The sequence below is a fragment of the Gymnoscopelus braueri genome (assembly GCF_963280865.1).
Source record: "Gymnoscopelus braueri genome assembly, chromosome: 17".
NCBI lineage: Eukaryota > Metazoa > Chordata > Actinopteri > Myctophiformes > Myctophidae > Gymnoscopelus > Gymnoscopelus braueri.
In genome coordinates this window covers 18,960,495-18,982,368 of record NC_137617.1, presented here as the reverse complement: position 1 = coordinate 18,982,368, position 21,874 = coordinate 18,960,495, and the positions used below count along the sequence as shown (strand labels likewise).

The 21,874-nt window shown below is 39.8% G+C and overlaps 1 protein-coding gene across 2 annotated transcripts; it reads right to left on the bottom strand.

The window, feature by feature from the left end:
• Positions 1-5,405: 5,405 nt before the first annotated feature.
• smarcd2 (SWI/SNF related BAF chromatin remodeling complex subunit D2) lies at positions 5,406-21,874 on the bottom strand. Of its 2 annotated transcripts, XM_080454464.1 has the most exons (14): positions 21,121-21,874; positions 18,409-18,626; positions 17,318-17,360; positions 17,108-17,230; positions 16,244-16,363; positions 15,282-15,377; positions 14,524-14,625; positions 13,153-13,314; positions 12,121-12,218; positions 10,624-10,759; positions 8,400-8,522; positions 7,266-7,367; positions 6,955-7,021; positions 5,406-6,868 (listed from the first exon to the last, which is right to left on the bottom strand). In XM_080454464.1, the coding sequence occupies exons 1-13, from the start codon at positions 21,328-21,330 to the stop codon at positions 6,968-6,970; spliced, it is 1,587 nt and encodes a 528-aa protein (XP_080310590.1). In that variant the 5' UTR covers positions 21,331-21,874; the 3' UTR covers positions 5,406-6,868; positions 6,955-6,967. The 2 variants fall into 2 exon arrangements, with proteins under 2 accessions (XP_080310590.1, XP_080310589.1); XM_080454463.1 differs by having other exon boundaries at positions 5,406-7,021.

The window sequence follows — 21,874 nt, the reverse complement described above, 5'->3', positions numbered from 1 at the left end:
AATGTATAATAAGCAAGAAAGGAAACACGGCCGCAATAAATGGAGTGTGGCAAAGTATTGCCGACAAATTAAATGCACAAGTCTTCCAAAAATATATACAATTTATATACAAGTCCATAAATATATAATTCAGTTAGGCTTAAACATGAGGAGTGTATAGTGAATATTGGAATTATCGCCTACTAATCTACAATGCGATAGCCTATTATATGCGCCATGCATCCAACCAATATGTCTGAGTCTGTGCTCAGGAATGTGTCAAAAACAAAAAGAATCTCCATGAATTGAAGGCTTCATGGAGTGTGTAATTGATAGAAAATAAGTATTTTTTGGGGCGAACTATTCTTTTAAGTGTCTTGTTCAGGGACACTTTGACACATTGCTGAGGCCTGGGATCGAACCTGGGATTTATGGCTTGCCAGGCAGGCTCTCTAACAATTCAGCTATGGCCACTTCATCAGCAGAGTTTCTAAGGCAGTTCTACTCTGTAACAGTAAAGGGGTTTCAGGGGAAACCAGCTAAATGAAGAATAATATAATAAAAGACTGTCTTGGGGCCTATTTCACGAAAGCAGAATTAGGGGTTAAACCTGGATTTAACACCTATCCTGGCTTAATTTAGCCAAGATTAGCGATGAATCGGTTTCATGAAAGCTGAATTATCTTGCCAGATTAGTTTAGCCAGAGCACCCTGGATAAGTTTATCCATGACTCGATTTCACGAAAGAAAATTTACGCAATCCTACCTTTGTTACCATGGAAATTTAGCTGTGAAGTTAGCCTGGTAGGGACAAGGCTAACAGCCAAGCTTACTTAATCCAGTGCCTTGTTCTTCAAGTTTTTCCACAGTTAATTCAACAACACATGTGTTTGTATGTGGACTCATTTTAATGACCCTGCATTCAAATAAAATGAAATAAATACAATAAGATATAATCAATTTAATTATATTACTGAAATAGAGTGTGACCATGAATCATAATTGTTTCACAATGACTCATGTGATATGTCATTGTCACTCTGTTAACACTATAGTTCATATTGTTGTTAGATGTTTGATAATATATTACAGATTTGTTTTTATATTATAAAAAATGTCTGACAGACATATATACATGTGTGATGGTGTAGCGGACTAATGCTCAAACTCTCAGCACCAGGTTTCCATGTTCAAGTCCCAGACCTACGGTTGTTGATCATGAAATTGCTGTGAATTTGTTAACATAAAAAAAATACTAAGTCATTGACTGCGTAATGGTGTAGTAATACTTTCCATTGTCAAGTTTTGCAGCTAAACTACAAAAGAACAACTCAAGAGCATTCAAAGGCAAAAGCAGGGTCGAGCAGGAAAGTCACATAATGAAGCTTTAAATGCTGGAGTATTTCAACTTAACTAACTGAAGGCTAACACAAAATAACGCTTCAAGAGTACAAAGAGACATAACGTGAGTGGCTGAGAGATGGTGTCGTGGTCTAAAGATCAGACTCTCCGCATTGAGATTCCATGTTCAAATCCCAGTCCTTCTTTGGTTCATTGCTTTTCAACTTTACTAACTGAAGAAGGCTGATATAAACACTTCATGAGTACTAAGAGATATCTGGTAAGAGACAGTGAGAGATGGTGTAATGGGATACTGATCAGACTCTCAGCACAGAGGTTCCATGTTCAAATCTCAGTCATCCCATATGTCAAACCCACTAAAAGACACCTGCTGAGGGCCCAAAGGTGTGTTGGCGCAGTGGTGTGGTGCGCTTGACCAGTTGCCTTTGCTACAGACAGTTTGCAGGTTCAAGTCCCATGCCAACAACGTACACGGTGACGGAGGACCATTGGGGGGACTGCGTCCCTCCCCTGTTTGCTGATAGTTAAAGGTGGGGGGTTATAACTGAAAGAACTCTTCCCAGCTAAAGTTTTATTAATGAATTAGTATTAGCTTTATCAGCTAATTAAAGCAGACACACAGGGTTATTGTAATTTAAAGGTGTCCCTGAGCAAGACACCCAAAAAGTAACTGCTCCCGTTAATTAATAATACATTTAAATTTGTATGAGGTCATATCATTTATAATAAAATAATATAATATAATATAATATAATATAATATAATATAATATATATCATATATCATATATCATATATCATATATCATATCATATCATATCATATCACGTGTCTTTTCAACAGATATGTCTTTACCCACTGGGCACACACAATACAACGCCCATACGCCGTCCATACGACGTCCGAGTAGGCCTCAGTCAGCAGCTGTTTTGCAAAAAATACGTTGAAACGACGTCGACACACGTCTGAGTCGGACGTCGTTTGGACGGCGTATGCACGGCGTTTGGGCGTTGTTGTATTGTGTGCCCAGTGGGGTAGAGACGTCTGTTGAAAAGACACGTCTTTGTGAAACTTGAATTATGGATTTTTGATTGCGTTTTAAGTTTTAGATGGCTTTTCCCAACCCCGTAGCCTAAGTGAACGGTGAACACCAGTGATATTGTAAGTTTATTAAGTGGAATTCATAATTCATAATTGCCAATTATTGTTTCCCCCCTTCCTATAAATGTAAGGCAAGTTTTAGATTCATCACGCAAAAATCTTACATTTCCCCCCATCAACATAGAAAGAATGCTATCAATGTATCTACATAATACATAATGTATATGCATTTTGCTGGGGACCCCCTGGAACCCCCCCAAGGACCCCTGGGGTCATTAAATCATTTCTACTTTGGTACTTGGTACTTTTCTTTGAAAAAAACCAAGACTCGCGCTCGCGCAACAAAAATCGGCAAGACACACCATCTCTGGTTTATTTCCCGTATCTACATAGTCTCGCGTCTCGCGTAGATATATCTGCGTGAAGTGGGCGGACGCCTTTTTATGAGACCGAAAGCAGGTTGGCGTCCGGAGATGGTGTGTCTTGCCAAATTATGTTGCGTGAGTCTTGTTTTTTTTTTGTTCATCTGCTGTTTCTGCTATTTTAGAATGTTTATGCTGAAAAGTAACAGTTTTGGCCATAATGAGGTTCCCGCCCGACAGACAATATATTATATTTATATTGCACATGCAAAATTGCTGCTATACGAAAACGTATTGTTACTGCACTGTTTCTTATTTTTATTTTCATTTGTAATAAAATGTCACTGACATCACAAGGTATTCTTCATTTTATGTATGGTCCCTCCAGTAAATTGACGTCCGAGTAGGCCTCAGTCAGCAGCTGTTTTGCAAAAAATACGTTGAAACGACGTCGACACACGTCTGAGTCGGACGTCGTTTGGACGGCGTATGCACGGCGTTTGGGCGTTGTTGTATTGTGTGCCCAGTGGGGTAGAGACGTCTGTTGAAAAGACACGTCTTTGTGAAACTTGAATTATGGATTTTTGATTGCGTTTTAAGTTTTAGATGGCTTTTCCCAACCCCGTAGCCTAAGTGAACGGTGAACACCAGTGATATTGTAAGTTTATTAAGTGGAATTCATAATTCATAATTGCCAATTATTGTTTCCCCCCTTCCTATAAATGTAAGGCAAGTTTTAGATTCATCACGCAAAAATCTTACATTTCCCCCCATCAACATAGAAAGAATGCTATCAATGTATCTACATAATACATAATGTATATGCATTTTGCTGGGGACCCCCTGGAACCCCCCCAAGGACCCCTGGGGTCATTAAATCATTTCTACTTTGGTACTTGGTACTTTTCTTTGAAAAAAACCAAGACTCGCGCTCGCGCAACAAAAATCGGCAAGACACACCATCTCTGGTTTATTTCCCGTATCTACATAGTCTCGCGTCTCGCGTAGATATATCTGCGTGAAGTGGGCGGACGCCTTTTTATGAGACCGAAAGCAGGTTGGCGTCCGGAGATGGTGTGTCTTGCCAAATTATGTTGCGTGAGTCTTGTTTTTTTTTTGTTCATCTGCTGTTTCTGCTATTTTAGAATGTTTATGCTGAAAAGTAACAGTTTTGGCCATAATGAGGTTCCCGCCCGACAGACAATATATTATATTTATATTGCACATGCAAAATTGCTGCTATACGAAAACGTATTGTTACTGCACTGTTTCTTATTTTTATTTTCATTTGTAATAAAATGTCACTGACATCACAAGGTATTCTTCATTTTATGTATGGTCCCTCCAGTAAATTATTAATTCATATCAGTCACAGTATTCCAGTGGGGCAAGGCAGCCTACTGTAAGTCTTAAACAAAATATACAAAATATAACCCTAACCCTCAACAGTGGGATAAAATCAATATGGTAACGTCTTATGCAAATGAGCCATGAGGTCGAATGTAAACAAATCGCTAGTGCAGTCTGGATCTGTCTGTCATGACCGTCATGGATGAACTTCAACCTGGTGTTTGCACTTTCTCCATTTTTGACCCGTTCATTCATCTACATAAACGTTCGGATTTCAAATATAAAGTTTTTGACCCTGGCGAGGGTGGGAGTTGAAAGACTGCCTTCTGCTTCTTCTGCGGCTGCTCTATCCATAGCTCAATCGGTAGAGCGCTTGACATCAGACCACAAGATCACGGGTTCGATTCCCAGCACAGGAACTTTGTCATCTGAGCAATCTGGCTCCCACGGGTCTACTATCTTTTTTCGCCTTTATCATAAAGGTGGACAATATATAGAGGATGAAATGCATAATTTATTGAATAATATAAAGGTAATATCAAATACATTGTAAAAAATGAGAGACATGACGCTTTATTAGCAAGACAGTCTTTTATTATATTATTCCTCATTTTGCTGGTTTCCCCTGAAACCCCTTTACTGTTACAGAGTAGAAATGGCTTAGAATCTCTGAAGCTGATGATGTGGCCATAGCTGAATGGTTAGAGAGCCTGCCTGGCAAGCCATTAATCCCAAATTCAATCCCAGGCCTCAGCAATGTGTCAAAGTGTCCCTGAATAAGACACTCGAAAGAATAGTTCACCCAAAAAAATACTTATATTCTATCAATTACACACTCCATGAAGCCTTCAATTCATGGAGAATTTTTTGTTTTTGACACATTCCTGCATTCCTGAGTACAGACTCAGACATATTGGTTGGATGCATGGCACATATAATAGGCTATCGCATTGTAGATTAGTAGGCGATAATTCCAATATTCACTATACACTCCTCATGTTTAAGCCTAACTGAATTATATATTTATGGACTTGTATATAAATTCTATATATTTTTGGAAGACTTGTGCATTTAATTTGTCAGCAATACTTTGCCACACTCCATTTATTGCGGCCGTGTTTCCTTTCTTGCTTATTATACATTTTACTTCCTCGTATGATTCCGGGGAGACATCAAATTTCTCTTTTGACTCTTGAGTCTTGGGACTCAAGACCCAAAAGAGAAATTTGATGTCCCCAAAAAAACAAGACTGTGATTTTGCAAGTGTATTTATTGTACAAAATATTCCAAATGTATAAAAGATAAAGGCTTTTGATTAAAGATACAAAACATGCAATCATCTTAATATGCAGTATCAAAAAACTTGAGAGGCACGGTAATATGTCTCTAAAATGAGGCACCTCCTACACGAAAACAGTTTTGGCACAGTGACACACATGGTATTCTGGAATGTTCATTGGAAGGACATATGGAGATATCCCTCAAGGCAAATTCTGCCCACATGGCGTTTAAACCTAAACTTGCAACAGTTTGGTGCAATGTTTACATACAATGGTTGGCATAAAAACATTCAGTGGTTGGAATTCATATTTAATCACTACCAGTTAGCATTCTTAAGAGGCCTGAGTCAAATGTATTGTTTCCAGGGAGACCCCCCCCCCCCCCCTCAAACCTCACAGACTGCCACAGTTCCCTCTCTTGGCTTGAAGAGAACAAAACACCCCATGACAACAAATCACAACAGCATGTAAACATTTAAGAAATACACACAAACAAATCTCTGCTGAACCAACAGCTGGACCGAGTGGACTCTTTTCCTTGCAAAAATGGGAAGCTCACATACAAACAACTTCCCAGAACAGAGTTTTCCTGAGAGTCCTGGATTCCTGCATACTATTGTAAGAATTTAATTCCAAAATGAAATATCCACCATTTGGATAAAAAAAAGAAAAGTACATGGTAATTTGCAGGGATATCACTGCGCTTTGACAGTGTGGCGAATTATCTATAATAGAAAAGAGGGTAGCACTCAAATGTCTAACATCCTTTGATGTTAAATCACTTTCAACCTGGTGTCCCTATTATTTTGGGCATGCCATATTTTAAAAGATTTCCAGAAATAGCAGATCTACAGAGCTTGTAGATAACGCCATTGTCGCTGTGCAACACCGTCATACATCGAAATATAAAATAGGGCTTATGTGGTTAATGAAGAATAACTCAAACATACTGACCCTCTTTAAAAAAAAAAATGAAAGAAATACACCCACAAAGTAATTAAATGTTTTATAATTAAAGTAAGTCAAGTACCATAGGCCTCTTGCTTACCAAATAATTATTTCTTTTTAAATGTATTTCTTTTTAAAGACAGATAAGCTTCAGGTAAGAACAATGTGGACAGACCATGTCTCCCAAATATTATTTGCTGATGTGTTACCAGACATCAGTTATTGTTCCTATAGAATGGTTATGGCTTTTTCTTTTCTAGAAATGGGGTAAACAGACACCCTTTGATAATGGTTAGAAACGGCTACACAGCACCAATGCTTAAAATATTTCAAGCAAAGTGTAGATGGACAAAAGACAAATTTGAACATGCTTTAAAACAAGGCAAAGGTCATTTGAACCAGCAATCGGTACAAAAAGACATTAAAAGGCACTGGAATCTTTACCCTGTTTAAACAATCGCATGCTATCATGCCTGATAGGATGTCTTTGTGATTGCAGAAGCATTTTAGCTGCAAAAGTAGCTTGCTGATTACAAGCTAATTCCTGTTAGCGATTGTTTTAAACATGAGTGTAAAACTTAGGCTTTCATGTGAGTCGGATACCCAACACCTGCTCCAACTCTTGTCTTTTCTGCTGCACCTGAAACAAAGTAGGGACAAATGTTAAGGTAACATGCTTTATTGAGGATAACGCTGCACTGTGAATCAAGTCGAGAGCTCATCCATCAGCCATCCACCACACAGATGTACAATATTTACACTAGCTGTTAGGGTCCAACGTGTGCCCTTTGGGTCATGTGATAATCCTCTGCCGAAGACCAAAGAGGCCACCCTGCTACCTCATTACAATGCATTACGACCTGCTGAATGGGCTGTTAGCTTACCTTGGAGTAAACGTATCTGCCCACAGCCTCTGGTACCCACGCAGCCTCATAGAACCCGGACCTCCTCTCCTCCTCTGGATTCCCTGCCACATCCGTCATCAACTGGGAAAAACAAAATGTGATATGTTTCAGCAATTTTCAGTGATGTCCAGGCAGGCACCCATCCCTGGCAGGCTAACAGAATTGGACTCTCTCATCATATTCATACAGTAGTCTTCCATCAGACACATCTTGGTGGCAAAAAATGGTTATTGTAATTAAACAGCATTAAATGACAGCCTTGGCCAATGTTGCATTGTTGTCATATTGTAGGGCAAGAAAACATGAGAGAACTATGAACTGGTTTCTCAACGAGTCAAAATCATTATGCACTTGATCCTCTAGGGGGCTCTGTTCCATTCAACCAAGCTCTTGTTGCATAAAAATGCTCATGCAACATGAGGAGACAGAGTGCATTATGGTTTGGTTCAAGGGTGTGGCATGTACTGAAAAGCTGAGGTATGATTCTGTTTAATCTGTAAAATAGAAACAACATTAGTAGAAGAAGTTTCACTACAGTTCCCATAACGGACCACTGCATAGTGCATACAAGTTACACAGACCTGTGTAACTTTACTGAACAGGGTATACAGATGAGGACTACTCTATTATTTAACCACTTAAACCATATATACTTAGTTGAGCGGGGTCCCCCGGGACTCTACACTAGCCTTTTTTACCTCTACACCAAATCTTTTCGCTGAATGTCCGTTCCAGAATAGGGATGCTAGGGTTCATGTGGTTATATGGGCATGTCTGGACAAAGTTGTCTGGACAAAATTGCCCTAGACGTTTTACGTTTCAAAATGACAATTAAGAAATAAACAGATTATCATTACCAAAAAATATGGGAATATAGCTTATTTGTACACCTTGTTATTCTTCAAAAACGTTGGGCCTGTATTGCAATCTTGTTAAGAGGTACGTTGTCCATATTGATTGATCTTAAAAAAGATTATTATGATGATACTTTGACTCTACTTTCTAGCAGCACACATCAGGTTGCCTTTGGTAGACTGGAAAACAGAATTTGACCAATGGATGATACTATGTAAGTGCATGTGGACAGGCAAGTGATATAAGCAGTAGAATTACCTTCAGATCTCTGCTTTGGGACTTCAGCCAGTCAGTAATGAAGTCCTGGGGGTTGTTGCTGAAGCTCAGCATGAAGTCCCTCTGGGTCTTCAGTTGGTTAATGGATTCAATGGTCTCATGGATCTACAGGAGGTACAGAACATGTCTGGTCAGAAGGCACTTCACATTGTATCTAATGAAAAGATAATATAATATATAACCGTCAAGTCTAGCCTTGTTCTATGGATAAAACATAGAAACCAGACCAAAGAGGAGGGCCCTTTAGGCAAATTATTATCAAAATGTAGAGCACGCACATTTAACACATTTAACCTGATAAACAGGTGCATGACAGAGGGAGAATCAAGATAAAGGATTGAGTCTGCACACTGTTCAATTTGATCCCATTATGTTGATGATCAAAGTTGGGATCCCATAAGTACCTTCACCCCGAGTTTAACAGTGTATAGACTTCCAAAATATTGCTAATAGTATGTTATTAGGTCAATTACTCAGTAACTGTGCTTTTCTTCATGCAACTCACTAACTCTTCAGCAGAATATGACGACACGCAGAAACCCTACAAATAGCAGTACACAGCTTTTTATCCTCTCCGCAAAAAAACATCTATGCAAATAGATTTGCATAATGACTACTTTAAATTTCAGAGATAGTTCACCTGCAAGTTTCCCTAAGAAATGGGTTAGTGCTGATGAATGGCCAGCATGTTGCTACAGTATTTTATTCACTGTATCACAATAAAATGTTACAACCATACCACGCCAAGAAAAATGCTACAGTAGTGTTGATTGGTACACTATGACTATGGACACAAACAGCCAGTATTTATAGTCAATTAATCAGTGAGGTATATTTTGTATTATTCAATTAATCCATACAATTAATATATACTATAAAGATTATGGTCAAATAAGATACAAACTGAAGATGAAAGCTGATGAAAGCTGACTACAGACATCTTTTAAGTTGCTTCAAAATCAGCTTCAAGAACATAACTTTTCCTTTTATAAGATGGAACAAAAGACAAAAAATCACATTTGGTGAAGCTGTAAATAGAACATTTTATATCAGTAAATCAATTTGTTTCCTAAAATGTAATTAGATAACTTACTGATTGATAATTCAATTAACACTACAAACAGCCCCTTGCATGTGCCAAATCTAAAACATGCACCACTCTTTGGTTACAACTAGGGGTGCAACAGTAAATCAAACTAATCGATTGAATAAACTATAAAAACAATATTGGTACTCGAAAATGTAATAAAATAATAGATTAATAATACATCCCTATTTTGGTCATGTCATTGTTAGTGAAAAGTAAAAAAGAAAAAAAAAAGAAAAAAGGTGAAAAGCTATTTTCACTATTTTGAATTATTATATTGTATAGGTTATTTTCACAGTTTTAGCATGACACCGTTGTGCGACAAAGTATAAAATAACGCTTCAGAGGTAGAATGATTTGTTGATGTCATCTCTGTCGGGTGGAAACCTCATATGTCCAAAACTGTTACTTTTCGTGGATTCAAATTCAAAACGAGTTTGGGAGTGGAGAGGATGGAATGGCCTGCTTGTGGGATCAGCTCGGGCGTGCTGTACGTGCTAGAGTGACCAACAGAACCACGTTGGCTGACTTGCAACAGATCCTGGTTGAGGAATGGGATGCCATCCCACAGCAAAATGTGGTTAGGTTGGTGACCAGCATGAGGAGGAAGGTGCCAAGCTGTTGTGGCTGTGTGTGGATCTTCCACACGCTACTGAGGTCCCTGACACTGAGTGTAACATTTATAACGGCCGATCTACACCAGACGTTTCAAAGCGCGCGTATGCGTGGAATTTGCTGCGCGCGTACAGTGCATTTGGAAAGATCCAATTTGATATCAATGATACCGGCTACAAATGGCCAATATGTTTAACGTTTAAGTTGTGTTGCTCATTCCACGAATGCCCGATCCTTACAAGCTGTACCTCGTTGTAAAGGTGACTAATCAACGATACAAATGATATAAAATACAATACCACTTGGTATAATTAAAGGGGAGAAATAATCGACCGAAGTTACGTTTCCGAACTTTTCGTGAGCAGTTTATGATTTTTCGATTAATCGAAAAAGTGATCGACAGAATAATCGCTAAGAAGATAATCGATAGTTGCAGCCCTAGTCACAACTCATTAAAAGCCCAGGCCAGTATAGACCCCATAACTTGGAATAGACCACCCATACCTTCATCTCTAAAGCAGCGATCTCCTGCTGGTTGGTTGTAGAGGACAGGAAGCTGTTCATCTGGCCCTTCAGAGGGTCATCCACCTCCACATCAATGTCATAGCACGCCGTTTTCTTCTGGTCTGTGGCGTCCACGCTGCTCATGAAGACACATAAAGGCATACATGAGGATTCCAGAAAATAAATTCAGATCATTAGAGGAATGAGGATTCTAATAAACTGACAAGAGCTCCAAATACGTGCGGTGTCAAGGGTGAATATAAAGGATATACTGTAGATATAAAGGATACATTCTGAATGTGTGAGAAGATCATGGAATTGCTGACACTTTATAAGAATCTAAAGGGATTTATGACCAATGGAATGATCCATGATCCACTGTTACACAGCTTTGTTCAATACTAAGTGATTGGATAGGGAAGCCTTCTCGCTTCTCGACCCCATTTAGAATCCGACCTGAAGCTCTTTACTGTATGTCATCTCCCCTTCTTGCCCGTCCTGTCTCTCCGTTCACTGTAATAAAGCATATACAATGCACCTCCACCCCCACCCAAAAAAACATTCTGATTGGGAAAGTGTAGGCAGATTAAGCTTATTACCTTCAGCCTATACCTTTTTTGGTCATAACAATGTAATATAATGTCTTGTTGTTGTTGTTTTTATGCACATGGAGTGTATTGTTTACATGGTTGAACTGATGACCAAAATAAAAATTGCAAAGTGAAGTGAAGTGAAGTTAACCAAGACAAGACAGGCAATATTGTAATATATGAATTAATTAACATTTTCCTAAAAGGGATAGTGATACATTTTTCGTTTAAACGGTTAACTGCTTAAACATCCCATCTCTATTACAAATATCAACATAGCTGCACACGGTCAATGTGTTAATAACAAAAAGATAGAGAAGTTTGCGATCTAAACTCAAGGCTTACTAGGGCTGAAGACAGGCGCGAGAGGCCAGCATGAAAGTTGATGATGGTCTGAGGACCGAAACGTCCACTCTCTGTCACTATATTTCACAATGTCACTTTTTGCACTTTTGTAAGTAAAAGACTACGTTTTTGCATCCAAAAAGCCTCAATGTCCATTCGTCAGTGTGCGAGCCAATGTGTTAATATGTGCATTCATTGTCAAGTCATGTAGAATTTCTTCCAATTTGTTTGCAGAATAACAAAAGCTATACGTACATTTTTCTAGATGTTCCCTTTCCCCACGATAAAGGTCCTTGCACACTGAGTCGATTTTTTTTTATTGGTCAACCGAAGGAATTGAACTGTGTTCGATTGAAAAAATGAAGCACCATCAGTCGCCGGACGGCAATATCGGAATACATGTAGGTGTTCAAGAGGTCATAGATAAGTTTGTGTTTGTTTTAAATGTTTGATCTCCCTTTTCTTTTCAGGCAAATAAAATGGAATCTGTGTTCAAGGGGCTTGTGAATGAATGAGACTCTGATAATATACAATACACACACACACACGCACACACCCCTACCTAATAATGTGATTGATGATGATGGGGTCAGGGTGCTGCAGCAGGCCAGCCAATTTCATGGGGATCTCAGAGAACCTCATGCGAGGACAGCCAAAAATCTGCAGGACATTATGTTAAAATAGAGCAAGCTGTGAACATTGTAGGACAAAACAAGTTAGTAGCAAGTGTCTCTTGCTAGCCTCGAAACAAATAAGAGCTTAAGTAAAGGTATGATATGAATGAAAATCAAATCATGTGGATCCTGAGATCCACATGCAAACCGTGTGGTTTCATGTGGAATTTAGACTTCATGTGGCCAGTCTGTGAAGTAAATCGTCTATGAATTATCCGACTACAAATTTTGGCTAGGTTTCAGCCTGATCTGAGCCCTTTTGACCTCATTATACAATTAAAGTTAAAATTAAAAAATATATAAAGCACATGTGAAAAAAGAGGAGGCACTTCTTTGGCCTGCTACTGACAGCGTAAACAAGACATTTGGCACTGATCGATCCAGCGGTTTGCAAGATTAACTTGGGAACCACACAAGACAGATGGCTAGCCTCCTGCAGAGCCATGCCGTAGAAATATCCTCAAAGTATTTGCAGTAGCAGAACTAACAGTGAGAAATGTAGTATTATTTCAATGTTAACCCATTCAATCCGAAAAATCATGAACATTTGTGCAAAGCTTTGAATATATATATTTTTAAAGCGAACATGTGTGACTCACTCAAATCTTTGCTTCTGGGGGTCCCTGCAACAAAATATTGTACAAATGTTCGCTTTAGAAAATATGTATTTAACGATTTGCACAAATCTTCACGATTTTTCAAAAATAGCAGATCTACAAGCTCATAGCGCGGGCACTCAGTGCCGCGCTATGAGCTTGTAGATCTAGAGCTTGTAGATCTATTTTGGAATAGCCAAAGAAATCTAAAATGACAGAGATGATTGAATGGGAAACTGCACTGGATTTAGTGGTTGCCACAGTTTCGTTGCAAAAACGAGTAAAGACACGCGTCTCTCGTTTCTCGACTCCTGCTTCCCCCACCTGTCTGAAGTAGCGGTTGCAGTTGATGTACTCCTTCTCATGGCTGTCCTGCAGCTTGTTGTTCTTGATGTAGAGCCACAAGGCCTGCATGATGCTGGCCCTCGTCTGGGTGTGCACGCCCAGAAGCCGTGCCAGCCGCGGATCCAGTTTGTACTGAGGTGGCTGGCAGGAATAGGGGCAGAGGAAGGGTTATTGAGATGGGAGCACTATCTGTACCGAGTAGACCTATAGACCTACTGCACATATAAACAGAGCTGCTACCTTTAAACGCATTTTAAATCTGAGACTTTTTTTTTGGTATACTATTTAAATAGTTTTGAGAGACGATGCTGCTAATTGTCCCAAACTGACTGCAAAATATTGCTGCTATTCGTTTCAAAAAGCTTTATACCCTGTATATCTCTGCTGTCGGGCAGAAACCAGCTAACTCCAAAATGTTCATTTTTCAGGAAAAGGTGGAGTTAGGAGGTTTTGTTCATCATTGATAAGAACAGCTGAATGGACCTCCAAGCTCACAATGAGGTGGAGGTCAAAAGGGGGTGGAGCCTGGAGTCAGCAAAACCAGCTAACTCCACCCCCCTTTGATGGAGTTAGCTGGTTTAACAGAAAGTTTGAGGAACCAATGAAGTTAGCTGGTTTTGTCAGAAGTGCTTTTTCAATAATTTTCATTGGTTCAATATTTTGTTTACCAACACACAGACGTAAAGGGTGTTCAATAGCAAAAGCGTCAAAATAGAGTTAGCTGGTTTCTGCCCGACAGCAACGATATGTGTATAACGACGCTATGTGATATAGCTCTGTTTAACACAATGCTGTACCCCCTCCAACTGTATGTACTTTCCCCATTTTCTTAAAAAAAAATATTATATTTTGACTCTTGCTTTGGCAATGTAAACATGTTTTCTCGTGACAAAAAACGCTCGTTTGAATTGAATTGAATTGAGAAAGAAGGTTAGGCAGAATAGGACAGTGGGAGGAACAGTAAAGGTGTGCTAGGTCGCTCAACAGGTGGAGCAATGCAGTAACTCTGCCAAGATAAGTGATTTGATTAGCAGTGGGGTGAGCTACACTCAAAAGTATGTACTCGTGCTGCTGTAAGGAACGTTGGATCGAAGGGTCTTCAAAATAGCAAAGCGTGATGTAACAAATGCAGACCTTAGCCTCTGCTGTACGAATTGACAGACTCAAAAGTTCTGTAAGCGCTATCAACACAACACGAGCTGCTGATATCAACTTGGAGGTCTGCGGTCTAACATTCCTTACATGGCAAAAGGACTGATTCACATTCACACAAGCTGTGTGCGTACAAATGTTACGTGAAAGATGATAACGAGTACATTTCGTGTAGCTTGTGTGGAGATGATCGCATACCTGGTGGTCAAGCATGAGCAGCAGCGTACATTTAACATTCACGTCCCCGGGCCTTTTCACCTGGAAGCCATCCGTCTCCTGAGTGGTGGGCATTCTGTGCCACTGACAAGAGTGAATTACATGGAGGGAAACAGTTCAGTCAGCAACTCAGCATAGACCCAGAGTGGATAGAATTGCATTTTCCTTCATTTAATGAATGGAAATGATAGTGTCATTGTAGCGAAGCATGAGAAAACACTGCAAGTTTATATTGGTTGGGTGCCAGCTTCAGCAGATGGTGTACTTATCCTAGATCTGTTGCAATGACTGTAACCTGCTGGCGAAGTTTGAGTGCTTTTGTGGGTGAAATATTCAACATTGTAATGCAGTAATCTTTCCGTCTTGCGAGACACTTCGTCAGGTCAATACATGCTAAAGAGTCCAATATCCTGGCATTGGTACTAAAATAGGACAGACCTATCTGTCCCAAACCTAATCTGTTCTAGATACTAGATCTTATTTCAATTCTTCACTTGCCATTCAAAAGAGATTCTCAAGAATAAGATACAATGTAAGTATGATTCCAAAACATATTCTCAAGAATAAGATACATTATAAGAATGATTACAGCTGAAGCCAATGTTTTTAATTATGGTTGGAGTACCAAAAGTAACCATTAGGAAAGTTTTGTTTTGGCTTCCGCCCATCAATACACAACAGGTGCACATGTGTATGATTGTAACTTGTATCAAATCGATGCCTTTAAAAGCATGTCCTACCTCTACCAAGTGGTTGTCAGGTCCATAGAGGTCCTTGTCGAGCTCAATGACCAGGCTCTTGAAGAAAGACGAGAACTTCCTTTTCTGCTTGCCGGGCTAGAGGAGTAGAATTTGCAGGGAAGGAGGTGAAAGGACAGACTTTTTTTTTTAAAGACTAGTTTCTGAGTTTCATTATGTTGCGTCCTTCCGTGCAGCTGCATTGTTTTGGCCGTGACCACAACTGGGGGTGGGGCTGTGGAGAATAAGCCAGAGATGTTGCACACCCCCCCCCCACCCCCACCCCCTCTCTCAATCCCTGCCAAAGTGTCTAGTTTGCGCAACATGCCCCCTCTCACCCTACTCCCTTTCTGCCCTCCCATCCCTCCCCCAAACACTCCTACACATGCCTTAACCACAGAGGCAGACGGGGGGGAGAAAAGAGAAAAGAATAAAATAAAATAAAAAAAACTTGCTTTTTCATGCAGCCCCCAACAGATTTTTTAAGGCATGTGTCGACTGATGCTTTCAATTCCTCGTTTTGAAGGGGAACATGAGTGTGCATGTTCGTGCGTGTGTGTGTGTGTGTGTGTGTGTGTGTGTGTGTGTGTGTGTGTGTGTGTGTGTGTGTGTGTGTGTGTGTGTGTGTGTGTGTGTGTGTGTGTGTGTGTGTGTTAGGGAGAGTGGGTTGGGGACTAAACACACATCTGGTTGCATGGTGTGAGCTAAGGACACAGACCAACTGGGGCTGAGTAACTAGGGAGTTTTCAGAAGCGCCTGAAACGCATGGTGGTTGGACAGTGTTTGGACCTGCGTGGAACCAGACTAAGATGACATGACTATGTGGACAATGGACATGGTGGTGAAAAGGGTGTATTTTAGACCGTCACAGTGATGGTGTGCAGAGACCAGTTGATGCTAAGGTGGAAGACGTGGTGTCTTTGGTCAAGTATAAATCAAGAATTAGAAACAGTTTAGTCACTCACGTCCTCCAGAAGTTTGCCTTCCACCCTCAGCTCCCAGGAGGACACCTTCTCCACCTCCTCACCCTCAGGCTTGCCAGGCGTGTATGTGTTTGAGATGTAGATCCTCAACTTGCGCTTTTGCTGTGGAAACCGTGGGGGTTAAGGTGGAGGCTCATATCAAAAGGTAAACATACTCAGGTATTCCACTGAAAATAGCGTTTCTCAAGAAAGAAATAGGTTCACAGGGTTTGAACGATCTGGGCACAACGTTAAAATTCCATTCAAACTAAATACTCAGCAAACAGCAGGTGGAAAAAGTACTCAAATGTTTTGCTTGAGTAAAAGTATCAATACTGCAATGTAGAAGTACTCTGTTACAAGTAAAAGTCCCGAATTAAAAATTTACTTGAGTAAAAGTACAAAAGTATTGGTATCAAATGTTTGACTGTACTGAAATGTCTGAAATGTTTGAAAATAGCAGATCTACAAGCTCACAACGCGACACAGAGCTATTATTCAAATAATTAAAATTAAAATAATTAAAATAGGGCTAAAGTGGTAAATGTATGTTTTATAATATAATAATGTATATCTGCAAAGTAACTAAAGTTTTCAAATAATTGTAGTGGAGTAAAAGTACAATATTTGCCTCTGAGATGTAGTGGAGTAGAAGTAAAAGTACTGATAATTGGAAATCCTCCAGTAAAGTAAAAGTACCTCAAAATTGTACTTAAGTACAGTACTTGAGCAAATGTACTTAGTTACTTAACACCACTGAATAAAAGCAACATTAGTAGCCCCATATGGTTATGAGGTTATTACATCAGTAAATGAAGCTTCAAATGTATCTGACATTCATCATCTCAAAATATAATGAGTTGCTACCGTGATGGGCTTCTTGATGGCCTCCTGAATTTCCATGCGTTTGCGGGCAATGGTCTGATCCAGTTTCCTCTCAAAGGCTAAGAGGTCCATGTAGGCCTGGGACTCTGGAACCAGGTCTCGGATCTAAAGAGCCAACAACAGGAGAGTTGGGTACTGCAGGACTACAGGTGGTGATATTTAAAATGAAAGATGGGGCTAACATCATCTTACCCTCTGAGGGAGAACCTTGTCAGCCATCTTGCGTCTTTTGGACCTAAAAAAATGATTTTGTTTTTAAAAGTCTTATGTAGTATAGTAAGGCTCCCAACCCCCAAATAGAATTAAACGCAATGTCTATGAAAGCTCAGGAAAAAAGATCCAAGGCAAGGACCTCTAATTGAATTAGCTCATTTTGTTTTCAAAATCCTGTCTCTTTATTTTCTCCCTAGACTTACAATTCAGACCCTCAGGCTCCCACTTATCATCACTACTGACTCAATAAAAGCTTGTTTTGTTTCTCTAATTAAGTTACACAACTCTCTTTCTCTCTCTAATTGTGACAAATCTAATTCTCAAGAGCTTTAATGAGAGCCTAAGATGTCACTTTCCAGTTTCCACCCTGTGGCTCCATTAGTACGTAACATTACTGAGCGTTTGGTCATGAGCTAAACCTCATGAGACAAAACACTTGTTGTGGATGGAATCATAAAGTTCCGCTGGGCATCATTGCTTGCGAGATTTATGATCGAGTGGCGTCATAATGCGTTTTGATGTCAAAAATATCCCAGCTACACTTTTGCTCCTTTGATACTGAGGGCTGATCATGAGACAGCCCTATTTCTTGGGTTAATTGAGTCTTTCCTTCGCTTGTTCCAACCAGCAGCTAAAACCCAGACTGCAAGGCTGGGGTCTGGCCTGGGAGCAGAAGGGTGCTGCTGTATTGTTAATGTAAACAACAATTTGAGTATCTTTATCTTGGTGAAGGTTTCCTGAATGGAAAGACATACAGTACATTATACTGCTAGACCGAATACTAAGCATTATTTAAAGGTGCATCAGAGGACGCCATGCTAGGACCGATAAACGTAGAAGAAAAAACACCTGCACACCATCTTAAAATGCAAAAAAAACTAAACAAAAAAACATCAACAAACCTTGATTTTTGCATTTGAAGATGGTGTGCGAGAGTACCAATAAAATATGGCTATGATACGGCCCAACAGTCTCTTTTGTGTGTTTACATCAACATTGTGGGCATTGGTTCCTCATCTCCTTCCAGCTTGCAAGCACACTCACATTCTCATCTACACACAAAAACATACCCGCGTCTTAGGCCTCCCAGAGGCCCTTGCTGCTGTTGTTGTTGTTGCTGCTGCTGCTGCAGTAGGAGCCTCTTCCTGGAGGAGTCCATGGTGGGGGGCCCCATGGCAGGCCTTAAGGCCATGTTCCCAGCACCGTAAGAGGGCCCGGGGACTTGGCCCCCCATTGACACCAACCCCCCTAACGTGCCCCCTACCCTAGGGGGTAGTATTCCCGGGCGCTGAAGAAAGTGAAGGGAGAAGAGACAGATTAAAATGTTTAACCAATGATAGTGCTGCACGATTCTTGCTCAAATGTGAATCACGATTTTCTCCATAAGAATTGAGATCACGATTCTCACACGATTCTCACACAATTCTCTTGTAAATATAAAAATATTAAGCAAAAAAAAATAATCGTCATAATTTAAAATCGAGATCGCATAGGTGTCTGAATCGAGATCACAATCTTTTTTCGATCAATCGTGCAGCACTAACGAATGATATAAATAACATAATCTCAACCCTCAGTAGATTATAATCATCTATACAGGATTGTTGGAAGCAGAATATTTGAGGTACAACATAAGATAATGATAATTTATTTGTTGATAGGCCTTTTTTGATGACCAAGAAAAAGGCATAATTTCCATGCATGAATCAATTCGTTTGGCTTTCAAAGACAAATTGCGTCGATTGATAACTGGTTGATAGCCTTAATAGACCCTTTTCTTTTTACTACAAAAACAAATGATCAATGCTTAAACTCACCAGAACATACCATATGGTCAAATTAACTATGTTTTTCTAATTATTGCTATAACAATAATAATACAATGTTTGCCTAAATCTCACAATTTCTCACTCTTTTCAACTTTTCTTTCATGTTCTTTTCTTTTCTTTTCTTTTTGTATCTGCTGCTGCTGACTTGACCAGGTTGCTTATGACAGAATTCCTTAAATCAGTAGAACTAAGCTGGATAATTAAATGATAAAACTGCCACACACTAAAAAACGGAGGCAGATGAGATCAGTAAAATTGTATACGATCCACAGTCAATAGAAATCTGCAGATGGTGACAAAAACAATATGATAATATATGCTGATCTAGATCGTTGCTTGTGACAGATGGTGACCATAAAATTACAAACTATTGTTTTTCAGCAAAATGACAGAAGGCTGAGAAGGCAAGTGACTCTTCCTCTTTCTGTCACTCTCTCTCTGCACACACACACACACACACACACACACACACACACACACACACACACACACACACACACACACACACACACACACACACACACACACACACACACACACACACACACACACACACACACACACACACACACACACACACACACACTTGAACCAATTTTTGAACTAAAGACATGACAGGAAAATCACTTTCAAATGCGGAAGTAATGACCGTACAGCACTTCGTTCTTCAACACTGTAGTACAGGTTTTTTTTTTCCTTCTTTCTTTTTGACAGCTCTCACCTTTTCCCCTTTTAGCTTACGTTCTCTCAAACGCTTTGTTGTTAACAACCAGCTGTTGGGATTTGAGTTTAGTTTACACACACATCTAATTGTGCAATCCAAGGCAAGGAAGCCACAGCAGCCAGAAAGTAACCTGAACCTTCCACTTGTCAAGTAGCCTATCCCAGTTTACACACGCAGTCAAATCTGTGTTAATGTATCAAGTTGTAACTCTGAGAGTATGCAAATGGAGGAACCAACATTTGAGTTAATTTAAGTTTTTTCTGGCGCAGAACAGTGATCAGTGAGCAGTGGTAAGTACTGAGTAGCTAAGTACATTTACTTAATTTGTACTGTACTTGAGTATTTCCAATTTCCATTATTTTACTTCTACTCAACTACATCTCAGATCCAAATATTGTACTTTTACTCCAATACAATTATTTGAAAACTTTAGTTACTTTGTAGATTTTGATTATTAACATACATTACCCACTTCAGCCCTATATATACAAAATGCAACGCATTGTGAGCTTGTAGATCTATTTTCAAAATATTTGTATACATTTAAAAACTTGTGAAATGGGACATCCTGCATAATGAGTACTTTCAACTTTTGGTGCTATAAGTAGTAGTACATTTTGATACCAATACTTTTGTACTTTTACTCAAGTCCATTTTTAATTCAGGACTTTTACTTTCAACAGAGTATTTTCTACATTGCAGAATTGATACTTTTACTTTAGCAAAACATTTCAGTGCTTTTCCCGCCCCTGTCTGAGAGTACACAAACGGAAGGTTATTTCTGGCACAGAACAGTAATCACACTGATCAATCAGTGAGCTGCAGTGGTGTAAAGTAACTAAGTACATTTACTTAAGTACAATTTTGAGGTACTTTTACTTTACTTTGTAGATTTATATAATTATTACAAAACCACTTATATATACTTTGGTCATTTAAAAATAGCCGATCTACAAGCTCACAACGTTGTGAGCTTGTAGATCTGCTATTTTCAAAGGATTTTTATACATTTTACACATTTGAGAACTTGTGCAATGGAACCTTCTGCATAATGAGCACTTTCACATTTGGTACTTCAAGTACATTTAAAGTACATTTTGTAAAGTACATTTTGAACACCTCCTGACTTTTACTTGTAACAGAGTATTTTCTACATCGCAGTATTGATACTTTTACTTAAGTACTTTTCCCACCAACTGGTGAGCTGTCAAACATGAGTCATGACTGACCTGGAGGTACTGGTGGTGAGGAGAGCTGTTGATCATGGGTCTGGAGGAGGAGGAGGGGAATAACCCACCGGCCGGTGGAGGAGGCAGCGGCGGCGGCAGCCCTGTCATCCTCAGCCCCGCAGCGTGCGCGGACAGCGCGGCGTTCATGGGGCTCAGGCTGCTGGATGGAGCAGGAGGAGGACCCGAGGAAAACATCCCCCTTAAAGCCATAACAAATCCTCCACAGCTAAAAAGAACAAAAACAAAGTGTGTCTTCGAAGCAGCAGCCTCCCCCCACGCGAACTTTGGAGAAGTTTCAGCCTCACTCTACATACAAGTCGTAGAAAACTTTCTGGAGACAAAGTTTTGAAGGGCTCCAAGTTCAAGTTTACGCCGAAAAGTTGTCAGTCAAGTTCCTGGACTGACAGCCACGCCGCGCACACTGTCTGACTGTCAACACAAAGCTACTAGCATAGTGCGTTAGCTAACGTTTAGTTCCGGGATCTGGGAGTCACTCACTGGTTCTTCTTTTTCTTGTTTGTTTTTTAGACACCCCAGCCAGCAGCAGTTACAGTGGCCGTGGTGCGTGTGTGTGTGTGTGTGTGTGTGTGTGTGTGTGGGTGGGTGTGTCATCCCCTCCCGTGGGCTATTTGCCTCGCTATCTTTTCATCTAAGCTGTTTCTGACAGTTTGGCACATAAAACGTGACACTAGAAGCTTCTAACCACGTCTCTTCTTCTACCCACCTGGCTGCTTTCACTACTATCTGTATTAAT

What these genes read in the sequence shown, in the direction of transcription:
- smarcd2 (XM_080454463.1), bottom strand. Translation starts at nt 21,330, where the DNA reads ATGGCTTTAAGGGGGATGTTTTCCTCGGGTCCTCCTCCTGCTCCATCC. An exon ending in CTGACAACCACTTGGTAGAG is followed by an intron (nt 14,626 to 15,281) that starts GTAGGACATGCT and finishes CACTCTTGTCAG; the next exon opens with TGGCACAGAATGCCCACCAC. An exon ending in CCCAAAGCAGAGATCTGAAG is followed by an intron (nt 7,368 to 8,399) that starts GTAATTCTACTG and finishes TGTTTTTCCCAG; the next exon opens with TTGATGACGGATGTGGCAGG.